The following is a 25,516-nucleotide window of genomic DNA, read 5'->3' on the forward strand; positions in this document are numbered from 1 at the left end:
TGGTTTTTATCTCGACATTTATTCATCAAATGCATGACTAAGGAAATATTTACACACATACATACATACATTAATAAAAAATTGGTGAATAATGGCAAAGTGAAAATATAAAAACAGTGGTTGGGGGCTTTTAGTCTCTTGTGCATCCTATTTTTAAGCCTTCATGTTCCTTTAATATGCTCAGTTCAGTGCCAACATTAAAGCAGCCATTTCAGGCAGCAACATGTCCTAAAGTAGGTTAATCATGCAAGGTGTTTCCCAAAATTTCAGGCATCAGCAAGTCAAGCAGCTAGAAATGTCCTCAGACTCGTCTCTCTGCGCTAATCTGAGGTCGATCCCTCTCGCTGGGGCCAAGCCTTTCTTCCCGGGACACCCGTATGAGGTATCTGCTGGCCATCTGCAGGTTCCACTGGTATTTGGTTAGGATCTTGATACAGTCCTCTATAGAGCAGAGTCTGAGCGCATAGAGTTGGTCCAGCTGAGGAGACAGAAAGACCATAGCTTTGTTAAATGCAGCGAAAAAAAATATTATAGAAAAATACTTTATACACGTCAATAACGTACGGTATTTCCTTTAAAGAAACTAGCATTGGCATTCTGTAGACTGCCTTTATTTAAAATGAAAAATTATTAACTCTAAAAACTTCCAGATACCTTACAACATTAAAACCTGGGCTTCCTAACATAGTAGAATCAAAGCATAGAAATATAATAAAATTAAGATTTATCTAAAAAAACTAATAATGGATTTTAACAACAGACTGTATTGTTTTTATCCTTTAAAGTGGTTTTGATAAAATGTGGATCTCCTTTCTCATTATATTTCTGCCTCCTCTAGATCATGTTAAATTCCTGTTTTTTTACCTTTTCATTGCAAACATTTAAAAGCAGATTTTGGTTCTTATACTCTACTAATCAGGAACAAACTATAAAAAAGTGCTTAAACCCTAGGCTCCTCCTAAAAAAAATCAAATTTGAACTCATATTTTTTACCTTCCGCTATTATGGCACTGGGGTGTATTTTCCTCTAGGTCGTTTTTGCTTTTTTTTTCTTCCATGTATAGCACTTTAAATTATCACGTCACAGAAATGTGTTATATAGATAAATATACCCTGCTTTACCTCACTTGAAATAGTACGGTTTGGTATAAGAAAAGCTACCCTCAGAAGGACAGTTTGAACAGGTTAGATTAATTCATTAGAACCCATGTCTGCAGGATCAGTAAGGAGGGGTGTTCTGGGGGTTTCTATAGCAACAATTAAAGGCACTCTATAAGTCAACTTGCTGTAGGGAAACAAAGCCTGGACCGCTTAAACTTTTCTGCACTATCATTAATAAAAAACAACAACCGAGAAATGTAAACATTAACTCCACCAAGAATGGGCTGTTTCAGCTACAAAACAATGGGCAGTGTTGTGCCTGAACGCGTTCATTGAACGAAAGTTCATGAACTCGTTCATATTTTGGGCGAACGTGAACTGAACGTACTGCATTACTGCCTGATGAACGTTATTGTGAACGCGTTCATTCTGGTGTCTGTGAACGGCACGCTCTCTCAGTTCAACTTCGTTCAATAGGTTGCCAGAATTCTATAGAGTCCTCCAGGCGAAACCCCGGCTAAATCACACCGTAAACAGGCCTTAATATGTAGCGGGAAAAACACCCAATCTGGCAACACCAGCTACCAGTGTCGTAGCCTACAGCCGCATGCGTCATCAAAACAAAATGCAGCGTGGAAGCCACAGCAGCATGGAGGCGACCGTGGAGGCGACAAAGCAGCAGTATGATCACTTAAAACAGGTTTATGACCAGGTGGTCGGTGAGGACAATGGCAACAATCTTACATTTCTCTGTAAACTTTGCCTGCCGGCTTTCAGTAAAAAAATCCGCACTTCAGTAACCTTAAATTCCTACCTCAGCCTGGTCCTTCAGTTTGTGTTAGTAAAATGTTCTTGAGTTGAGGGTTTTACTATTCATGTAACTTGTTTGTTAAACCTGCCTGGTATAATTTTCCAGGATTCCAGTATTCCTTTTTAGTATGTACTGAAATGGAATTTCAAATGGGAAAAATTATTAAAATTAAAAAAACATTTGCACCTTAAAGACTACTTTCCTGTTTTTCTTTTAATAATTCCTCATAAAAAAAGACCATTCAAGCAGCACATTTTTCCTGATGTTTTTGAGAATATACTGTAGGGGTGAAAGCTGCAGCTGCTACTAGTGTGAAGTGAATTTACAGTAACAAAGCGTTAAAGCAACAATGGGGAAATGCTGTCCCCTCAATGCTAATGTAAACCCTGGTTGGATAAGGATTAAAAACTGGATATGAAGATGAAATCTGACGCACAGTTTCAGAGTTACAACTGATAAAATAATTGCTGTCTGTGCTTCTACAGTAGGCTATGGTGTAATTGAGCAATATATGAAAAAAAAAGAACTATGAACTAGTTCATTTTTTGGAACTGTGAACTTAGTTCAAACTTTTGAATTATGAACTATGAACTGAACTAGTTCATTTTAAAATGTGTGAATTGAACTTTGAACTAGTTCACATAGAAAGAGAACTTTCCCAACACTGACAATGGGTGTGGTGTAAAGCTGAGCTCAGTGCGTGGAAAAGCACCTCAGGGCCACTGTTTATGTTGGAGGACTTTCAAGGTGATTCAAATTGTTTTAAGTAACAGGATGTTTGAGATTAAAAGAAATGTGGTAGCTACTGCTGGAAAACTGGTAATAAGCTGCTGAATAGAACTTTGCACAACAACAGGGGGAGTTTCTGAGAAGAGAGTATCTGGGTATGGTAGAAGAGATTGCATGAAGGGGAGAAGTCAAAGATCCCTCTATCTGTATCCTTCAACCTTGTGAAATATAGAAAAAGATTGAAATGTGCTGTCCTGTTTGAAAAGATGGTGGCTTCAAGTTTAAGCAGCAGGGCTACCAATAACTGCAGCAGTTGATTCTGTTGACAATAATGATTTTAAATAGGAGCAGTTTCTCCTTGGACACACCAACTTGAATTGAAGGTTGGATTTTTATACTGTGTTTTCTGAAATACAAGTTGCTACTTTCTTTCCAGAGCTTTGAACCAGGCGGTTTATGAAAAGGTGTGACTTTTCTATGGAATTTTCTTCAACCATTAAGGAAGGGAAATCAAAGTTAAAAATTAAAAGAAGAAAGGCAAGAAGGTGAACAAATGTCCCAAATTGAAACATATTGACATTTACTGCATTAAAGCTGTCGAACCAATGCAGACGCTGAGTGCAGCTCGTGCTGATCTGAAATAAAGAGCCCACGAAGCCTCATTTTCATTAGGAGAGGAGCCGACAAGCTAACGGGAGCAAGCATTCTTCCTCTCTACTCTTAGGGCATTCTGTAAACCCCCCCCCCTTCAGTATCTACTTTGTGTCAAATATAAATATATATAGATTCCTGCTTGTTTGTATTATTTGTGCAGAAAACATTGTTCTTATTGTCCTACCTTGAGTTGTTGTTCAGCCCGTGCTGGCTTCCAGTCATTACGTTGAAGTGCATTTTGCACTTCTTCAGTGGTCACGCCGTGTACAGCCTCCATCACCTGAGCAATGCCATAGACAGAATTAACATCCCTTCATTGAGGTTCATTTATAGGAAAAAGCACGGTAGGTAACCTGTAAGTAACTTCTTACTTGAGCAACGAGGTTCTCCTTTGAGTTTTGTGCATAATGAGATTTCTCTCTGTCTTTTCCTCCCCCCCTTTGGTCCTCATCCAGCTGTGGGGTTGAACGTGTCATCTGGGCCATTTTGACCAGGTTGGACCCTGATACACTGGGTGGAGTTGCTTGTGCTGGGGGGGACATGGCCATTTGCTGAGGCCATGGGGTGCCAATGGGGGGCTGAACTATGGGCTTCCTCTGATTCTTCATGTTCAAGCGTTTCAGGTTGGGGGGTGGCGGCCGAGGAGGAGGGGCGAGGCTGGCCTCACTAAAGCGCCGAATGTCCTGCTGTGCCATCATGCTCCGAGCGATCATGGCGGGAGGCATGAGTTTGCCATGTTGATCCACTTTTACAGCCCCTACTGTGTGAGCACGAGGGCGCGGTCCACTTAGGACTGACTCCAGGCTCTGAGACATTCCTGAAAGTACAGAAAAAAGTTCCTTTCAACAACACTTTCAGAGGAGTTTTGAAAGAATGGTGGATTTATCAATGAAGAACAAACAGATTAATACAGCAAGTAACCACTCAGAATCATAGTTACAACTTTTCTCCATAATGATTCCTTTCTCCCAAAAACTACATCAACAACATACTTCTTTGAGCAGAATAATAGTAGTAATTCTACTGAAAAAACATTACAAATAATCATCTTAAAAAATGGCATTCAAAATAAATAAATTTTTCTGGTTATGATTGCAACATCGACAAAAAAAATTGCACACCAATTGAAAAAGTAGGTTTAAGTCACATGACATGGAGCTCAGGTGAGGCTAGATCCTACTAGTTCTGTGATAGAGCTGAGAAATGGCTGTACCATCTATAGTGCCTTGCGAAACTTGAACTTTTTGACCTTTTGCCACATTTCAGGTTTAAAAATAAAGATATAAAATTTTATCAACAAGTGGGACACAAACATGAAGACGTCATGGTTTAAAATCATGTATGGCATGGAAGTTTCCCCTGCTTAAATCAGCACATGTCAAGGCCCGTCTTAAATTTTCCAATGACTGTGGGCGACAGTGGTGTCTGGTGTAGTTTGCCCTGAAATTGAAGGATTGACGGCTCCGGGTTTCAGTGTCATTGTGTCCTTGGGCAAGACACTTCACCTGCATTGTCTACTGATGGTGGTCAGAGGGCGCCAGTGTACAGCAGCCTCGCTTCTGTCAGTGAGCCACAGGGCAGCTGTGGCTACAATGTAGCTTGCCACCATCAGTGTGTGAGTGTGTGTGTGAATGGGTGAATGAATGTAGTGTAAAGCGCTTTGGTCAAGTCTCCTGACTTGAAAAAACGGTATACAAGCACAGGCCATTTACCAATGACTGTTTGGATAATCCAGAGGAGTCATGGGAGAGACCAAAATAGAACTTTTGGTCATAATTTCACTAACCATGTTTGGTGAAAGAAGAAGGATGAGGACCATCCCATGAACATCATCCCTACTGTGAAGCATGGGGGTGGTAGCATCATTCACAGAAGTTCAGTGAGGATATCTGAAGGATCCAATGTTGATCTAAATGACTGATGATGATAAATAGAGTCCACCAGAGTGTAATCAAGTCTCTGTGTAAAAGCACCTGCTCTGTGATAGTCGCAGAAGCCTGAAGCCTGATTTGGATAAAAAAATGATTTCCCAAGCTTCAAACATCCCAAGGAGGACTGTGCAAGTGATAATGCTGAAATGGAAGGAGTATCAGACCACTGCAAATCTACGTAGACCCGGCAGTTCCTCTACATTTTCAGCTCAAACGAGGAGAAAACTGATCAGTGATGCAGCCAAGAGGCCCGTGATCACGGAGGATGAACTACAAAGATCTATAGCTGAGGTGGACTCTGTCCACAGGACAACAATCAGTTGTATACTGGACAAATCTGGCCTTTATGAAAGAAGCCATTTATTAAATATTCATAAAAAGTCTTGTTTAATGTTTTTCACAAGCCACCTTGGAGACACAGCAAACATGGAAGAAGGTGCTCTGATCAGATAGAACCAAAATCAAACTTTTTGGCAACAATGTAAAACGTATGTTTGGCGCATAAGTAAATGGTAAATGGCATGTACTTATATAGCGCCTTTATTCAAGTTAGGAGACTTGACCAAAGCGCTTTACACTACATTCATTCACCCATTCACACACACACTCACACACTGATGGTGGCAAGCTACATGTAGACAATGCAGGTGAAGTATCTTGCCCAAGGACACAACGACAATGAAAGTCGGAGTCGGGGCTTGAACCGTCAACCCTTCGATTTCAGGGCAAACTCCTACATCTGACGCCACTGTCGCCCCTTTGTATAAGCTACACAGCTCATCCCCCTAAACACACCATCCCAACTGTCAAACACGGTGGTGGCAGCATTATGGTTTGGGCCTAATTTGCTATAGCATGGACAGGGAAGATGGTTCAAATTGATGAGAAGAGGGATGGAGCCAAATACAGGAGCATTCTGGAAGAAAACTGCTGGAGTCTGCAAAAGACCAGACAGAGACTGGGACAGAGATTTATCTTCCAATCAGACAGATATCCAAAACATAACGCAAATCTACAATGGAATGGTTTACAAATAAACATATTAAGGTGTTAGAATGGCCAAGTCAAAATCCAGACCTGAATCTAATCGAGAATATGTGGAAAGAACTGAAAACTGCTGTTGAAAAAAGCTTGCCAATCCAACAGCACTGAGCTGCAGCTGTTTTGCTAGGAAGAATTACCAAAACTGATAAAGACATACTCCAAGCGACTTGTAGCTATAATCGCAACAAAAGGCGCCACTATAAAGTATTAACTCAAATGGGGTTGAATGATTCTGCACACCTAATTTCTCAGTTTTCATTGTCGGTTAAAAAAAAGTTAAAAATATCCAATGATTTCGTTCCACTTCATGATTGTGTCCCACTTGTTGTTGGTGCTTCACACAAAATTACAGTTTTATATCTTTAACTTTGAAGCCTGAAATGTGGCAAAAGGTAGAAAAGTTGAAATATTTTCGCAATGCACTGAATAAGATTTAAGCCAAAAGAGAAAAACAAAAGAAAGAAAAACAAAAATGAATATTAGTTTAACATTTGAGTTATGATGCCAACACTAAACACTGGTATTCACAGAACTGGCAATCAACAGGCAAACAGTGAAGAGGAGAAAGGGTGAGTGCACCTTTTACTGGCTGGTAGGAGTGACACTTGTGGCCATCACCTTTAAATCTAGGATCACATTAATCCAGCCTTGCTTACAAACATGAACACATTCATAGATCGATACAGAGATCAGGAGGGAAAAATCAGACAGCAAAAAATAAGGTACTAAATATGGCCAACAGGGAGCGTAGTTGCTTAATGTAACTTATTTGGGTTGTACTATACAAGTTTTGTTTCCCTCATAACCAGCAGATATGGAGGATAACAACATTGCTAATGCAGGTTTTTATATATTTAAAAGCCCCTTCCCTACACAAACACACACACAAACTTGCTTCAATATCTTTGTGGGGCCTTTCCCTTGACTTCCATTAATTTCTAACCCATTTCTACAGCCTAACTGTGACCCTTACCTTAAACATAACCGTTCATACCTAACCCTTAACCCAGCTTAAACTCAATTCATACCTTAGTCTCAAACCGTGACCCTTGACCCTAAAACAGCGATTCCACTCATGGGGTTCAGCCACGAGATGCAGTTGCTGCTCACATCTTTTTTTTTTTTTTTTTTTTCAGAAAATGGGTCCCACAATGTAAGAAAATACAATAACCCACACACAGCATGATCAGCTTTTAGCAGAGCACAGTTTTTAAATCTAAAGATTTGTTCTTATGTTTGTTAATATTGTAAAAGCAGGAGCATACTCATACCATTGTGGTTACTTCCAGCTCTTACCTGCCATTTTCTGAAGGTTGGTTCCCTCGCGCTCCCTGCCAGGTCCCGACCTCCAGTTGCCGTTGCTGCACATATGAGGAAAAACAAGTACATTAAACCAACAGATATCATCTATGCATCTATCTAAGGGGAGTGGTGATCTAGAGGTTAGAGTATTGCGCTTGGGTCCTGCAGGTTCTGGGTTCAAGTCCCACTCATTCCCACAGACTGTTAATCTGGGTCCCTGAGCAAGACCCTTAACCCCACACTGCTCCACGGGCTCTGCATTGTGTCAGCCCAGTGCTTCCCAAGGGGTCAAATGCAGAGAGTTAATTTCATTGCTTTGTATTTATTACAGTGTAATGACAATAAAGTTGAATTCTATTTTATTCAATTTTCCACTCAGTGTCTTCTGCTTTTCTTGATAAAGATGAGTAAAAATCCTAAAACGAAATTTAATTTTGCTTGCAATTAGAAAAAAGGCAATAACTTTTCCATCTTGGTTAGCAACTAATCCTAATGCTAAAATATGTGTCACATGATATTAACAAAGCAACACAGGAAAGTATGAACTACAAAATTCATGTCCAATTAAAAAAAAAGAGAAAATGTTAAAGATTTTTGACATTCATATCAGAAAGTGAAGAATTTCAAGCATTTGATTCTTATAATTATGACCTATAGATAATGAAAGCTCAAAATCCTGATTCTCAAAATGTTTAATATTGAAAAAAGTTAAAACAAAAAAAAAATTGGAAAGTAACAAGGGGGATGGTCTCTGCAGACCTAGACCATCAAATGGACTACAAGATTTTTTACAATGGCTAAGGAAAACATGAGGGAGGGTGAATGTCATTTCTTCCAGATTAAAGTAACTTCTATGTCATTTAGATATCAGTTTCTTTAAAAATGCGTGACGGAGTGAAGACCCCTATAATTAGAGAAACCTGGGCCTCAGTTTCACCTCAACAGAACCACCAGAACAGGCTGAACTCCTCCACACCTCTCTCTGTGTAATGAGTCAACTCAGGAAGGGATTACAGAAAATATTTCATTTTCCCACAAGAATCTAAAAAGGCTTTTTAAACATAGTTTCCAGGGGTGCCACAACAATATAGTGTTCTGCACGAAGCTGAACTCAGTAAAACCAGTAAAGCTCATTGTCTTAAGATACAAGGAAAATAAAACAGAAACTTTTTCAAAAAAAGCTTATAAATAGGTTTTTTTTTTAATTCTTAAACACAAGAACAGAAAAATAAGAAGCATAAAAACTTTGCAGACTTAAAACCATGTCATCTAATGAGCCTTTTCCTTAGTCCAATTAATTAACTACAGGGAGCAGCTTGTTAAACTCACAACTTTCATATGTAAACAAAAACACGTCATTATTGGATGAGTCAAGTGACTTTTTAACTCTAATTCTGTCTAGTCAGGTCACTAATGAGTCACATCACAGCTGAGGTTTCCCTTTGTCTAGAGCTATCCTAAAGCCAGCAGATAATTGGTTAGACACTAGATAATGATATGAGGGCTAATAATAACAAATATTTATATTTCCCACCAACAATTAGGAAGGTCATGTTAGAACAAGTACGTCAGTCATTGCGAGATGGAAGATGAGTAAAGAGGAGGAGATTTACTGACTCTTCCAGCCTCTCTGGAGTTCCCCAACTGCGGTCAGGATGGACGTCTCCATGCCCCGTGTGTTGCAGGCTTCCCTTTACTGGGGGGGAGATGATGGGAATACCTGGAGGTGGATTGGGCCCCGAGCTGCTGGAAGTGGTTGCGGGCACAGTGAGAGTGGCAGGAAACCAGCCGACGACCAGCGTCCTCTGGTTCTGCCCACGCCATTCGTTCATTTCCAGCCTGAGATACAAGGAGAACATCTGATTAAAAGCAGATCATTTGAACTAAAACTCAACTGAAAGAAAAAATAATACCAGAAAACTCTTAGTCTGTGTCCAGCTCATATTTTTTTGGTTGAACAATAAAGTATTAAAATGTGGAAAATAAAGAATGTTTTAAATTCTTTATTGAAAATAACAAAACGTGTCATTAGGTTGTGGAAAATGTTATAGAATTGAAAAAAACAAACTTTATGCCTGCAATCCTTACATGTCCTCTGTAAAGATCAGCAGTCAGTTTAACAACACAGGTTTAACAAACTCAGACTTAAATCCTCAACTCTGAATTGATCTAGCCTGAGGTTGAAAACTCAGAATTTTCAGTTTCATAAAGGCTGGTGTGTGGTAGTTTAATCAACTCTGAGTAGATCAGCAGACAGGATGAATGAATGGTAGCCAGCGCGCGCGGATGACGTCATACACACTCCACTTTGTTTAAAAAAAGATATAAATATAAAAAATATAACCGCGGATGTCTGCGGGACAGTGATTCGCCTACATGTTATGAATGCTGGCGTACCATAAAGAATAAATTATGAACAGTTCAGTTTGTGCCTTCAACTCGTTGCCCATAGGAAGACGTTGCTTGGATATAACCTAATTAAATATCTTCAGAACGGCTCCAAATGACAAAAAACTCATATGGGTGAGTGGAACATGATGTAATAACATAAAATCAAAGGGCCAATGTAAAAAAAAAAAAAAAGGCGTTCCCCTTTAATATAAACAATCAAATCTAGATCTACCACATATAGGTTATTAAATGAAAATACCCCAGGTTTTTTGCAGATGCTGTAAAAGAGGAGAAATAGCATTTAATAACACTGGAATCCCCCTTCAACACTGTTTTGTTTCCTACAGATAATAATTGAATGTTTTTGACACAACTTCCAACTGGTTAGGGCAGGTTGGGAAAAACTGTTAAAAATCTAAGCCTAGAAAAGTACAGAATTTTGAAATGGAAAAATTGTTGGAATCCTAAATAAAATAATTTTTGCTTAAATAGCAAACATTAGAGAATGTAGTCTGTTTCTACATTCTCATAGAGGTGGAAGTAATTATATTTAAATATATATAGTAATATAACTTTAGCAAAAATAGCACATGTTTAATGCATTTTGTATTGATTGACTTTTTATTTTGTTTATTTCCACATCAAAATCATACTGTATTGACTGAAATAAAAAAATATATATATATATTGTTAGGTTCTGTCAATATCATCTTGTGAAAACTGATATCTATTTTGTTTCTATAAGAGACACATAAAAACAAACAAAAAAAACAAACATGTTTGAGTCCTTCTGGCTGCTCCTTTTATCAAGTTTGTCACAGCAAGTCATTATGACTTGTTCATCAGAACTGATAATTGTTCTATATCAGACACCTTTCCTCTGGCAACCAGGATGTAAATAATTGTCTTTTTTTGTTTTTTGTTTCTTTTTCTCCAATCTTTTAGATATTTTTTTCTTCTGGTTACGTATTTAGAGTTTACAAAAAATATCAGTAGATATTTTCTTTATAGAGACGGAGCTCTATAAAGAAAATGTCTACTGATATTTTTAAAACTCTGGCACAAAATTAGCATAATGTTAAAGCCATCTCAAATGATCACCTTGTTAGTGGGTATTTGACAAAAGGAACGTAGCAAACTATTGGTTGAAAGGTTCTCACAAGGATTTTTTATTTTATTTATAATTGTTTTTAAAGCTTGCTTTCTGCCATTTTCCCTTTAGCATGTTCTCCTGCCTTGGTAAGCTGAGCCTATGATGGGCTTAACTGTGCGGGGTTCACATTGCTTTCCTCATGTATGTGTGCAAATGAGAAGGTAAATTAATTTAAAAACACTTTCTGCGATTGTTACACTCATTTAAAGTTAGGTAATCAGCATAATTCCTTGTAATTCTAAAAGTTTCAGCAAAACAAGCATCTGTGCTGGAATACGCTGGGGAGGAAGCCCAGATTTTAAATCCAGTGTCGTAAAAAAATGTGTGCATCAGCCTGATTTTCGGAAAAAAGCCCTGAACACACCACATCTGATTTTGTCCGATCCGGCAAAAAAATCATGTTGGACAAGCTCACCCAGTACCCATAGAAACTGTCCTACAGACGTGTTTCCTTTTTCTTTTAGCATAGTTTCCATTATGTGTTTAATATATTACTCTTTTTTTCAGAACTTTTCTAAATCTGTCCAAGTCAAATGTGGGTAATTGCTTAGCAGTGGGGAACAGAGACAGGACTGAAATCCTACCTCTCTATACAGTCAGTCTGACATGGAAAAAAAAAAAAAAAAAAAAAAATTGGACCAGAGAATAAAAAGTAAGACGCAATTGGTTTGACCCGGACTTACTAGCGACTTTTTTATTTATTTTTTATTTTTTATCATAATTGCTCGCTACCCTGAAATATGCTGGCAAGAACCCTGCGTTGCAGTGTGAAGTAGCTTATAGCACTAACTGTGTAGATTTTGATCCTTTTCAGATCTATATTTAATCTTTAATATGTGGAGATATAGCTTTAAGTCTCCTACAAGCTTTTGCCACATATATAACCACATATATATATATATATATACACATACATATATATATATATATATATATATATATATATATATATATATATATATATATATATATATATATATATATATACACGTATACGTATATATAAATAAATAACTGTAACTGGAGCGTGTAACAAAATAATTTCCCTCTGGATGGGATTAATTAAGTATTTCTGATTCTGATGAAGAACGGCGAGTAAAACTGGGTTAATCATGACTGATATCACCATCAGGGCGTTTAACAAGGACATCCCAAAGTTACATTTCCCGAATATCATGGAAGCCTTGTTCTGCATCAACAGAAAATCATTAACTTTTACACAATTGTGCATCCAGTAATCATAAAGTTTCTACTGCGCTAATGGAATTTTTTTTTTTACGATTTCTGCTTCAAACTTGCCCTTTGTCCTGCTCGTCCAAGCCCAGATCACTAACAGTGATGGGTGCAGTGAGTACGATATAGTTTACTCACATACAGGGGGCTCTGTTGAGGTTTTATATGATAAATAAGATAAACATAAACAAAAGTAAATCATTTGCTTTAATAATAATAATTAATAAAATAATAGAACTTCATTAATCTCACACTGGAGAAATTAACCCATCCCCTTGGGGAGCAGTGGGCAGCCATTGTGCGGTACCCAGGGAGCAGTGTGGGATTAAGGGTCTTGTTCAGGGACCCAGAGTGCAGGCTGTGGGGATCGTACTTACAACCTTCTCAGAGCACAAGAACACCTCTCTAACATGAGGGTAACACTACCTAAAATCACTTGTGAAGTTTTAGTTAAAAGTTGAAGACCAAGCCCAAGTGGGGAGGTGGTAGCCTAGTGGTTAGAGCATTGCGCTTAAATCATTGAGGTTCTAGGTTTGACTCCCACGGACTGCCACTCAGGGTCCTTGAGCAAGACCCTTAATCTCACACTGCTCCCCGAGGAGATGGGTTAAATGCAGAGAGTGAATTTCTCCAGTGTGAGATTAATAAAGTTAAATAATTAAGTGTTAAAGAGACTAAAAATATGTCTACTGAGGCCTGAAAAAGGGAAATAAACAAATGACTGAAACAAAAAGGCAAACCAAAACTTGAGTAAAGATGCTTAATGACAAATAAAAGCTCTACGGTAAGGGTGGAGTTAAAGCTGTTTGACTTGTTTAAAAAACAAAGGTGAATGCATTCGAGGACTTCAGAATTACGACAGGAATGCCGGTTTCAGAAAGACTGAATCAAATCTCCCCTTTCAAACACAACAAAGACTGATTGTGTCAGCTGAAGGTTTTTGTCCTGATGCTGAAGCTTTTTACTCACCCGTGGTCGATGACAGTCACAATGTCGTTTGGAGCAAGAGGGAGTTTTCTGGGTTCTGCAAATTCTCTTGTTGCTTGGACCTGTGCTGGCTTAGTCTGTAAATGAAGGAAAGTGTAATTTCAGATGCTGACGAGGTTATATAATAAAATGCGGATGCTAAGATTTTAATTGCTGAGACAAAAAAAAAAGCTTGAAACCTCTGCCAGCATTGTTGTGAGTGTTGCAAAGTTGGGTCTGTCACCAGGGTTGACGGCCCAGCACTTCCTCATGACAATATAGAGCTCCTGAGGACAATCTGCAGGTTTCTCCAGTCGCTCTCCATCTTGTTCGACACGCCACAAAATCTGTACCAAACAGAGCAGTGTTTGCTGCGATACCAGAACTCTGAGTCATTGGTGTAACAAACAGCGGGTGGGTGGAGACACGTACATTCCAAGCGTTTCAACAAATGCGTTCACTGGCACGACAAAAACATTAAATCAACATTCAGACAGTGGCATAAGCATGTACCTGTCTCCCTGACAGCCCAAACCAAGGCTCCTCACAGTAGGTGAACATCTCCCACATGGTGACACCAAACATCCAGACGTCAGAGGCATGGGAGAAAGAGCCGATACGGAGACTTTCTGGGGCACACCTGGAGAAAAACATGTTATTCTTGTTAATTTAGCTTATAATAAACACCTAATTAAATTAAAATATTAAGTCCAAAGTCAGCACACTAGCACACTTATGAGATAATGAGATATCTCAGGTTGCTTTAAAAATCTAAATTGCTGTTATCTAATGTATTCTCTGTGGATGGGATTTAATTCAGAGCATTTTGCTGGTCAATCAAATACCTAATGATCATTTTAGCAGTATAAGCAGGATCAAAATCCTGCCACACTGCAAAACAATCTAGAAATAAGTAAAAAATTCTTAAATGAACTGTGTTTACCCTTAATTTGAGTGGATAAATAAGAGGATTTGCCAATGGAATGAGTATTTTTACACTTAAAGTAAGATAATTACGTAACATACGGTTCAAATAAAGCAATCCATTTTATTTTCTTATTTTAACTATATATTTTCTTGTTCCATTTGCAAAGTGTCACACTTACCTTCTCAACTCAAGAAAAATTCACTTTTTAAAGAAAAAAAATTACTTATTTAGATTTCCATTTTTTGCAGTGTAGATAAGAAGATCAGCAAAGGGAAGCATAAAGTGCTTTAAACTTGCATTGTAGATTGCTGCATGGCATTTGGGCTTGATGAGAAAAGGGGACCAACAGGAAAATGTACATGCCTGCAGTTAGATAGTCAGCAATGCTCTCTTTTGAGCAGTGAGCTTCTAAGGTAGCTTACATATTTTGTGACCTGATGACCTACCAGCAGAATAACTGAATCTGCATCCCTTTCTAGGATTGTATGGGCCTTTGAATGGACAATAGAAAAAGAAAAACATTTGTGTAAAAATCATTCTTTAAAAATGACCTAATCTAATATCACACTTTTTAAGAAACTGGGTGTTTTCAATAGCTTTAAGCCATCAAACAAATAAACAAATGCTGAAACACAGCCTATCACTATGTGATTTTTGTTCAGTTGAGCAATTTCATATTAATATAATTTTAAGTTGGGTTATGCAAGCATAAATTTTCTTGTAAAATGCCAAACTGAATCTTAACAAATTGTCCCACCAACTAACCATGCATAGGGGATCCTTCTGTGTGGTCCCATGACATAATGGTCTCTATCTTGACTTAAGCCTCTCATCAGACCAAAGTCTCCAATCTTCACCACGTCCTTGGAAGACAGCAGCACGTTCCTAGCAGCCAGATCCCTGTGGATAAATCTCCGGGTCTCCAGATAGTCCATTCCTGCCACAATCTGGGTGGCAAAAAGCCAGAGACGCAGCAGGGGGTATTCGAACTGACGGGCACGCAGGGTGTCGTATAATGAGCCCAGAGGGGCCAACTCTGTTACCTAATGTGGAAAAAATAAACAAAACGGTGAACATTTCTGTACTGGAGGACACGCTTACATTTTTCCAATCAACTCAAATAATAGTTCACCATCTTCAGAGGAAGTGTGAGGACAACGCCGTAGAGTCGGATGATGTTGGGGTGGTCCAATGACTGCATGGTGGTGACCTCCTGCAGGAAGTCTGTCAGGGTGTCACTCTGTCTGGACATACTGCTCTTCAGTGATTTCACTGCCACTGGTAGCTATGGGTCCATACAAACAGTCACATATCAAATCACATTAACCGAGGAGTGATAAATACGAATCGTGTGCTTCCTTTTAAAAATATGCTTAGTGCACAGACAGTAGTCTCATTCATTCATTGCTTTTACAGGCTTATTTCTTAAGGGACTTTCTGAAATCAAAAAAGCAAATAAAAAATCCTGGATAGGTTTTTATTCTGGCTTTGTAAAATCAAGCTGTTAAACGTTCTCCAGTGGAAACCACAATAGCTTACAAATGAATAAATTGCAAAGGTATTCATCCAAAAATGACTAAAACTGATATAAAGTCAATTGAAAAGTCAATTGACACTTTTCTGTCTGCTCTCTCACCACGCGGCCTGCGGGGGTGCGCCATTCGCCCCTCTTCACCACTCCAAAGGACCCAGAGCCCAACTTCTCTCCCAGAAACAGCTCGCTGTCCTGGATCAGACGGGGCGGAGTCCGCCCGGCGCTCTCCGCCGACTGAACTGGGCCACCTGTGGCAAACTGTTCCCCTCCCTCTGGAACTCGATTACTGAACACCTGTGTGCATCAATTTGTTCATTAAAATCTCCACAGCACACTTAAAACATGAAGTGTTCAGTTAAGATTTCTTATCTGGACCCAACAGACCTTTGTCGGCCATTGTCTAGAGCGCGACACTGTCTTGTATCTCTTTAGGGCCTCCCACAATCTTCTTTGTGCTGTAAAAACAAACAAAGAAAAAAATAAGCTATCAGAAGCCTGAAAGATATTCGGTGTATGATAGAAGTGCCTCTTTATCTTTGAGGGTAACTTTAGCTCTGCATTTCCTGCAAAGAGATAACAGGTACACAGATTCAGGGTGGTGACCTAAATCTGAGAGTGCTGGAATATAAGGACACAACTCTACTTCAGAGTAAAGTCAAAGTGAAGGCTCTGATAAGCAAAGGGGAAAGATCAGGAGCAACTTCACTTCCATAACTTGTTTATGGACTGAAGGTTTCCCTTTAGGACAATCAGCCTGCCCACATGTGGTTAAAAGATGTTGATTAATGTCAACACGAAAAATCGTTGGGGATCAATTGGTTAATATAAAATCTATGCAGGCTTACAATGAATACATAAAGTTTATATAATTAAAGGTGTAGGTATAAAAGTTAAATATAGAAAAGGGCATAAATCAAAATGAGATTCACCTTGTATGATAATGATTTCACTGTTTCATGATATTAAGACTAAAGTGTATGACAAAGTTTTAAAATGTCTATATTTTTTTAAACAAAAGCAATAATTTTACCAACCGCTGCAACAGTAAAATCAAATCAGTTGCTACAGTAGGAAGGTCCTGAATGGATTCCACCAATCAGGTTCAGGTTAACGACTATGAAACAGTAATAGGGTCGCAGAAGAAAATCGGCTGCCAGTACCCAGTTGTAGATTTAAACTTTTTTTGTAAGCTGCAACCTTAGAGAGCCATAAATAAACACTTATGCATATATTCTTTGCAGATAGCTTATATATCTCAATATCTCATAATTCCTATCTTATAAATCTGACAAAATTCATCAGATTTGTTGTTAAGGTTGTTTTAGCTCCTGCCAATCTCATCTTGGTTTGCACATCATGACTGGCATTTTTTTTAAATAATCATCCAAACGGCGGAATTTGTTTCCTATTGAGAAAGCAAAGGTGTAGGAACAGCAACAGGTGAGGAAGGGGCAACACTGTTACTCTATTGTCCATATAGCTGGTAAAGAAAAACTCAAGGTTGGTATTCGTAACTGGCCTGGAGCTAATTCACAATGCCATAACCATGTAGTTTTGTTTGTAAAAATAGAGATAAATTAAACAGTGTTGGTATGAGATTAAAGTTGTATATGGTAGGGATGTTCCAATTCAATAGTTTCCTTTCCGATACGATACCGATATCGCAGCTTAGAGATATGGGCGATACTGATTTTGACCCGATACGACATTAGCGTGATTCATTCAAGCTTTTATCGCATTATATTATTTTATAACATACAAAAGGCTTGGTTAAGCAGAGTATTTCTATCAGCATGAAAACATCAGAGATTTTAGATGCCAGCCAGATAGAAATAGGGCTGAACCATTTTGCTAAAAATCAAAATTGCAGTTATTATCTATATTGCGATTGCGATTTTATTTCAATTTTCCGATGCACTAATCACAACCATGAGGATGCTTTACTCCAGGGTTTCAGTTTTTTCAATCCCTTGAAAGCTTTTATTGTTACCTTTGTTTGGAAATGTGTTTTACTTACATACACAGATCTGCATGATACCTGGAAGTTTAATTCCTTTTTTATTGAAGCAAAACCCACTTCAAACATATTACCGCCACTTAAAGAACTGGGGTAGAAAATGTATTTCCTAGTCTTGTTTAATATAATATCAAAACATAAACTAAATTGAATGCGATTTATAAATAACGTTTTCTTAATTTTCTAATGTATGTGATGTATTGTGATGAACGGTTGTACTAAAACTGTAATTTACTTCTGGGATTATTGAAGTATGTCTGATTCTGATTCTTAAATTGTGATTATATTGCAAATGCTATTAATTGACCAATATCCAACATTAATATTGTATCAGTACATCCCTAGTATATGGTAATTGCTGTGACTTGTAAACTATTTCAGCAAATAAACAATGTTTCTGTAATGCTATTAATCAATCATTTTGAACATAAATTATTAAACCCAGCTTAATGAAAGGATGGAAATATTTGTGTTTAACTTTCCAAATATGTCTGATTGAAACCCCTCGGTGCACAAATCATGAGCAGAGTTTAATTTACCATTTCTGCTGTATGGGGCTCTACATGTACAAAGCTATTAAGCTAAATTGACAGATGTGGGTGAAATACAACTAAATACCAAATAAATAGTAGTGTTGCACCGATACCGATACCAGTATCGGACGGGGCCCCGATACTGCCCTAAAATGGTGGTATCGGTATCGGCGAGTACCAACAAATAGGGCACCGATACCATTTTGAGAGCCATGAGTTTATTCAACTACTGTCACCCACTCCTGGTAGGCAATAAAAAGTTCTACTGGAGTCACTTTGTATTAGATTTTTTCCTGCTTCACAAAGGTAGGCAGCAGCTTGACAAAGCCATGACTTGCGAATTGAAAATTTCAACTTCTGAGCACAAATAGAAAACAGCATAAACCCCTGTTGGGCACAGGCATGGATGGAACCACAGACAGCTCCCATTGGTAAACAGATCTGGGAATAATAGCTCTACATTCCCAGCCGGTATCTTTAATCCTCCTTACACCAATCCTTGAGGGCAGAGTCCCAGCTGGAGTCTCCATGATTTCAACTTTCCCAGAAAACATTTTTGGTCTCTTTCTTTTACCCATAGTCAGCAGCTTTTAGCTAACCACATTCACAAGCTTCCAAGAGAACAAAACTACCTTAACTTTGACCCAAAATTTAGGTTATGAGTGGCTGGAAGTGAATCCAGCATTCATAATGGAGGTAACCGAGAAACTGTCTTAAATTTTTTTCCCTGATGAGCTGTAACAGAAAAAATAATTTAACTGGAGAGTTCCCAAGAAGCCATTCTAAGAATTCATATCTCAGTTTGGTCATTCAAAGACTTAATAAACACAGCATATATTATCCAAAAGGTTTACTCTCTCTTTATGCCTAGACTTTCCTTTATATCCTAGATTTTCACTTTGAGTTAGCTTGAAATGATGGTAATAAGTCTTAGTTTTAAAGCTAATTTCAACTCATTCTAATTTCCTCAAGATAAATTTAGTTTTCATATATAAAAATCCAGTCTGCTCTATGATATCATAATGTTTCTGTATTGGTAATGCCTGTCAACTATTAGTCCCCTTTTCCTTTTATCTGTAAAACCTTCTAAAATGTGAGCAATACTGCAGGGTGGTTTTAGTTCAATTTCACTGAACCTTTTAAAGACTATTGGCTGAAATGTGGGAGAGGCTGTTTTAAATGTATTTTTAATATGTGTGCGGAGTTCAGATGAGTGATCAAATCGGTTCTTCTAACAGCCATATTGGACGGGTGTTCACAGGACAATCAATGTCTGACAGACTGAGAGGTATTTAATTAAATATAGTTGATATTGAATAATTATTGTAAAACGTCATCTATTTTTTTATTCTCTTGGTTTATAACAAAATGCAGAAGATTGATGGACAACAAGCAGATTTGTTTCCACCCCACAGGTGGAATTACAAGTTACAGAATGACTTTTAGAGTGAATAAAGAAAAACATGTTTCACTAATTTGCTAAAAAAAAAAAAAAAAGGAAAAAAAGTTGCAGCATCAAAACTCCATATAGTTCAGGCTTTCTGAGGTTCAGCAAGTTCAATTTAAGATTATTATTTATTTTTAAGGCAGTTTAGTTTTCATATCGGCAAAATTACTAAGGGAAATGAACATGTAACAGCTTCTATATAAATTACTTAAAATCTTAAGAACGCCTATTCTAACTTTCTTTACTGAAAGGTTTGTCTTTTTTAGCTCTGCTGTGTAACTCCGCCATTTTAACTCAGCTCAAACGAATCCATTCAGTGACTGATTATTGCATTCAGCAGCCATTATCTTAGATCATGTCAATTACATGAATTGCCATTCCCTCTATTTTATATCCATTCTAATTTTTTGGCTTAATTTGTTAATAAATGGATTATTTCTGTTTAAAATTAGACGTCTGTAAGTTTTTGATTATTGCTTTATTTTTATTGTGTAAATGGGGAGGAAAAAGCAGTATCAGCTTAAAAAAAATCTGCCCCCAAACAATAGCAGCACATGTAGGGGCTCGGTTAGAGTTATGTTAAAAATAAATCTGTATCGGCCTTAAAACGACTTTGTTCGTCAATTTCTAGTGGACAGCTGGTTTCATTAAGTTATGATAAATGGCCTGTTATTATTCTGGGTTTTATCACGTCTGAGGATCCTAAAGCGCTTTACACTGAGTTCAGACATTATTCATACGCTAATGGTGGTAGACAACACTGTAGCCACAGCTGCCCTGGAACAGACTGACAGAAACGAGGCTGCCATACAATCAGCGCCACCAATCCCAGTGACCACCACCAACAGCACACAAGGAGGGTAAAAGTCCCACTGATAAAACAATGCATTAGCTCCTAAAAATTACAAAAAAATGGCTCCCCTTTGAAGCCCAGTAAGGTTCTGGAAGTAAAGTGATATGTTTCTTTATTAGTTTGACTTGAAAATAGTTGAAATCTAACTGATGTTATCAGAAATTCTAGAGAAAAATAAGCAATGTGAACAGGAATGCACACTTAAAAAATTTGTTTTACCTGGTTAAAGCATACTAGCATTCTGACTTTTTGCCACTGTTGTTTATGTCTGACATGCTCCATTGTGAACAAATCTAAATTTACAGCTTCCTTTTTTCTTTTTTTTTCTTTTTCTCTAATCCTCTCTCTGCTCCTCCTTTTTGTTTCGGCCGTCGCCGTCTGTGTTTCTGCACCCCCGTGTGACGGCTTTAAAAAAAACGTCTGTCATCAGGCTGGTAGTACAGCAATGCTGACACCTAATGAGCAACATGGACTGCATAGTTTGTTGTTTACTGCTTATGGATTAATGTGTGAGGGAGGCTGCATGCTTTTATCTTTCACACTGCAAAAAATGGAAATCCAAATAAGCCATTTCTTTCTTAAATGAGGAATTGAGGAAGTAGGTGAGACACTTTACCAATGGAACAAGAGAATTTACACTTAAAATCAGAAAAAAACTAGTGCATATTTTTAACTCTTTCATTCTGAGCGTAAAACAACTCATTCCATTGGCAAATCATCTCATTTATATACTCAAATTTAGGCTGAACACACTTAATTTAAGACATTTTTACTTATTTCTTTTTCTAGATTGTTTTTGTAGTGCATAACATCTACTTTTTTTTTTAGCTGAGTCATGTTTTATTAAAAAAGTAGATATGAAATGAGGCTACTGCATGCATTATTCTAACAAATAATTCCACATCAGAACATCATAGCTTTGTTGACATAACTCAGTGCATAGCCACAGCAGTGTCTGATCTAGTCAATCTTTTTCTGCCACCCCAAACCTTACAAAGTTATTTGTAGATTCATAAAAAGGCGTGATCACCAGCAAACAGAGATTATATTCTTTCAAAGAAGACTAGTCAACACAGTAGTCATTTACATATGACTACTGTAAAAAATGCTCATATTGAGTGATGCATAAGCATGTTTAGCTTTTAGTCATTTTAACAGTATTTATGAACATTATATACACACAGTTAAAATAAGTCATGCTATTTGAAAACCAGTAAAAGGAGCACTTCAATCCCTTCTTTCTATTGTAGATATTATTGTCCAAGAGAGTAAATCTTTTAGTTTAGTTAAAAGGCAGCAGGTTTTTAATCTTTCATCTGCTCAAAGCCCTACCTGGCTTGCTGATTCCAATCTGCTCGAGATCAGACTCCTTGACATAGTTGAAGTGCTCCAGTCGCGTAATGTTGAGGCCGTCTCGGACACGGTGGTAGAACTTCTCCAACTGGACCTCAGCCAGGAGCTGGTACAGCCACTGAGTGTCCTGGTCCATCAGCATGACCTGCCCCTGACCATCCTGCAGGCATAACGACAAATGCGTTGGAAAACTCTTAAATGTTCAGAGTCCTGATCATAATGCTCCTTCCACTAAACTTTGTCCACAAATACTCCTTAAATATAACTTGATAACAGAAGATCAGAGGGATTGATGCTCAGAGAGAGTCAAATCATTTCAGAAATCTTAAGACATGTCTAAAACTCTTAGGCAAAATATCAAAAATCATGCACGTCACGTATCTCTCCTTGATAAACACTTTGTTTATTGAAGCATCCCTTGAGGTCTTGGTTAGTAATTTGCAATGAAAACCTTAAATAATGGAATCCCTTGAAGTGGGCTAGTAAAACGTTTGATCAGTTTTCTGTTAATAAGCAAAAATCTCAGTTATTTTCTGTATACTAAGTTCCATTATTGCACCTTCATAAATTAGAATATCTTACATATTTATTTAAGTAATTCAATTAAAACAAAGTATAAAGTAATTATTGTGTTTTTTTTGTGTGTGTGTGATATCTTTGATTATTTTCCATCTAATTAGAATAAAAAGAAACCAGTAACTTTAAGATTCACATTCCCAAAAAGCTACAGAATTGTCAACAAAGAAAAAAAAAAAGAAAAGGATAATACATTGTTTTTTGTTTTTTTTGGTAATATTTAGGTCCAGTGCTTTTCCTCCTATTTAACACCAGTGTCATCCACATTCCAGCAGAAGCTTCTGCAACATTGTGGAAAACTAGGAGGTGGAAATGTAAGCATGTCTGAGCTTCAGAGCCACCAGTTTGACCAGATCTCGCAAAGATTGCCTTTATTTACCCGCTCAGGTGTTGAGAGAACAACAAGACTCAATACTAAGCCATGCTCTGGCTGATCTGGTCTCCATTTCCAGTTTCAGTTTAGCCATTGTTACGGTAAATATTGATAAGAAGGGAGTTGCATAGAAATGCTGTAATTTCAGCCTCCCACCCCTCCTGAAGTTACTGAATACAACTATAAATCCTCTTATCAACACATCGCTCAGCAGGTTTGAATCAGGAAGCATAAACTTTATCCTGTCAGCCACAGTGGGATGAATGAACCTCTGCAGGAAGCCTAACAAGGCTGCAGAAAATTAATGATTCAAATGATGAAACCTACAAGCTGCAACTTGTGCTCATTTTAAGGGACAACTCCCAAGTTACAGAAGCAAGGCCAACTTTTTCTCTTGTGCATTAAAAAAAAAAAACATTACAAGAACATAGCAGAGAGGTCTGTAAGCAGCAGGCCTTTTGTGTACAGAGGGATGAATGTTTAACCTGTTCAGCTACTGAAAATCCTCCCAGCCTAAAGGTATGCATGTGGCCATGAGCTCAGTTATTTATTTCACAGTCCATGAAGCTTCAAAAGTCACTTAAATAACTGCTGTTCTCTTTCCAACTTTAATTCGTTACCTTTAACGACCAGGTGAGGTTAATCCAACTATTGTTTACTTTGGTGATTTTTATGTGTGAGCAACTCAAGATTAACCTAGATAGAAACACCTGACTCATGCATGACATTTAGCCCTGTATATTAATTAATTTATTAATTAATACTAGTAAATTAATCCTAAAAACAAAAAGTCCACAGTTATGACGTAAATAAAAGATTTATATGAATATACTGCTTTATTTTAAGGCAACCTCACCGTTAATCCAAAAAAGCTCAGTCTTCACTTGGTGTCTTTAACCGCACAGAAAGAGATGATTCATGTCGGCTCCGAAACCTGGAAGTTCGACGGAAGACTCTGGAAACTGATTCGGATCCTGATCGTTTTATATTTTACAGATTACCATGCAAGGGAAAAGTCCAGAACAGTCCGATTCTACCGTAGAAATGTCCCAAAAGAGGCGATCGATTAGGAGGATATCCTTTGGCACAATTCGTCGCACACGGTGTTCTTGTGATTCACCTGTTTGTCACCAGCGACTCCCTCCGCCTCTCCGCTGACCACACCCCTTTCTGAGTTTCTCACCTGAGCTTTGAACGCAGCAGAGCCTCGGTGAGCTCAGCAAACACCGGGCTGTCAGATAGGACTGTCTCACTACAAACAAACAAACACAATTAATAAAGAAATAAATCACAAAACAGAAATGTTTCTGTTTCCTTTACCTTAACCAAATTTCCAGTAAGAAAATAAGATGTTTTTAAACTGATTTACAAAAAAAAAAAAAAAAAAAAAAACTTTATTATTCTGTAATTAGAAAGCTACGGTACGGAGCCCCCTAGGGGACATGGGGAATTTTTTTTCTTTTGCGTTCCCTCGCAATACTTTTGCGTTCCCTCGCAATACTTTTGCGTTCCCTCGCAATACTTTTGCGTTACCTCGCAATACTTTTGCGTTCCCTCGCAAAAACTTTTGCGTTCCCTCGCAAAACCTTTTGCGTTACCTCGCAATAGGGCTTGGTCGTCGTGACCATGTTGACGGCGCACTTTACGGCTTCCTTAGACTATTGCCTGTGTTCTCCCTCTCAGCCGTGTTTTATTTCGTTTAATTTCACCGTAACTTGATTTCAACCATGGTAAACCGTTGCTGTATTGTGGGCTGTAACAGCGCATCACATGATCGCCGAGGGAAAAACCTACAAAATGGGATAACTTTCCACGCTTTCCTGCCTGGAGGCGCAAACACGGAGACCAAGTTTCACAGATAACAAAGAGTCGTCGGCTAGCTTGGATCGCGGCTGTAAGACGACAGAACAGAACTTTCCACAGTATCCTGATGTCAATGCGAGTGTGTTCCCTGCATTTTCATTCTGGTAAGTTAAAGATGCACGGTTTTATTTTATAGCCTACAGTGTTTCCTTCCTTCATCCGTGGCACCACATACAAGCATGAACGCGCGCCCAGAGACTGTTGATATAGCATTTTCATCCTCGTTGGTTGATATAGCATTTTATCCTCTTTGGTAGAACACACTGCCAGTTCCTACAAGGACAGGGACATCCCTCTCCATTTTCAAAAAAAACCCTGAGGTTGACAGCTGTCATAGCACCACTTATAAATTTTGCTGATCCTAGCGCTTACCAGCCGTCTTGTAATGTAATGTAATCATATAATACAATTTAATAATGTGTATATTGAGGATCATTGATAACATTATGGTTCTATATGTGTTCAACACTGCTGCTGTGGATAATAATTTTAAATTGTGTCACCAGGAAAACCAGCAAATGAAATGTACACCTCGCATCCGGATTGGGCACCATCACTACACTTGGGCCACACTGAGATAAAGGCCACACAGACTGCACGCTATGAGAGACAGGAAAAGAGAAAACGGCAAAGGACTGACAGTACACCTGCGAGGATGAGACAGCTATTGATGACCTTGTTCCACCCGGTAAGCCTTACAGAGCCAGCAGATTCAACACCGTAT

At 38.1% G+C, this 25,516-nt stretch overlaps 1 protein-coding gene across 1 annotated transcript; it reads right to left on the reverse strand.

Moving 5' to 3' along the window:
- On the reverse strand, positions 1-24,077 carry tnk1 (tyrosine kinase, non-receptor, 1). Its single transcript, XM_038284951.1, has 14 exons — positions 23,786-24,077; positions 21,960-22,140; positions 16,162-16,232; positions 15,880-16,071; positions 15,376-15,528; positions 15,009-15,286; positions 13,829-13,955; positions 13,516-13,662; positions 13,319-13,413; positions 9,190-9,411; positions 7,567-7,631; positions 3,667-4,112; positions 3,480-3,575; positions 1-478 (listed from the first exon to the last, which is right to left on the reverse strand). The coding sequence occupies exons 2-14, from the start codon at positions 22,120-22,122 to the stop codon at positions 302-304; spliced, it is 2,232 nt and encodes a 743-aa protein (XP_038140879.1). The 5' UTR covers positions 22,123-22,140; positions 23,786-24,077; the 3' UTR covers positions 1-301.
- Positions 24,078-25,516: the final 1,439 nt, after the last annotated feature.

Source organism: Cyprinodon tularosa, unplaced genomic scaffold (assembly GCF_016077235.1).
Source record: "Cyprinodon tularosa strain WSP-4 unplaced genomic scaffold, ASM1607723v1 ctg204, whole genome shotgun sequence".
NCBI lineage: Eukaryota > Metazoa > Chordata > Actinopteri > Cyprinodontiformes > Cyprinodontidae > Cyprinodon > Cyprinodon tularosa.

Coding starts and splice junctions, on each gene's coding strand:
- tnk1 (XM_038284951.1), bottom strand. CDS start 22,122: ATGCTGATGGACCAGGACACTCAGTGGCTGTACCAGCTCCTGGCTGAG. Junction 4,113..7,566: donor CAACCTTCAGAAAATGGCAG/GTAAGAGCTGGA, acceptor CTGTACTTTCAG/GAATGTCTCAGAGCCTGGAG. Junction 479..3,479: donor GGGCTGAACAACAACTCAAG/GTAGGACAATAA, acceptor CTGTCTCCTCAG/CTGGACCAACTCTATGCGCT.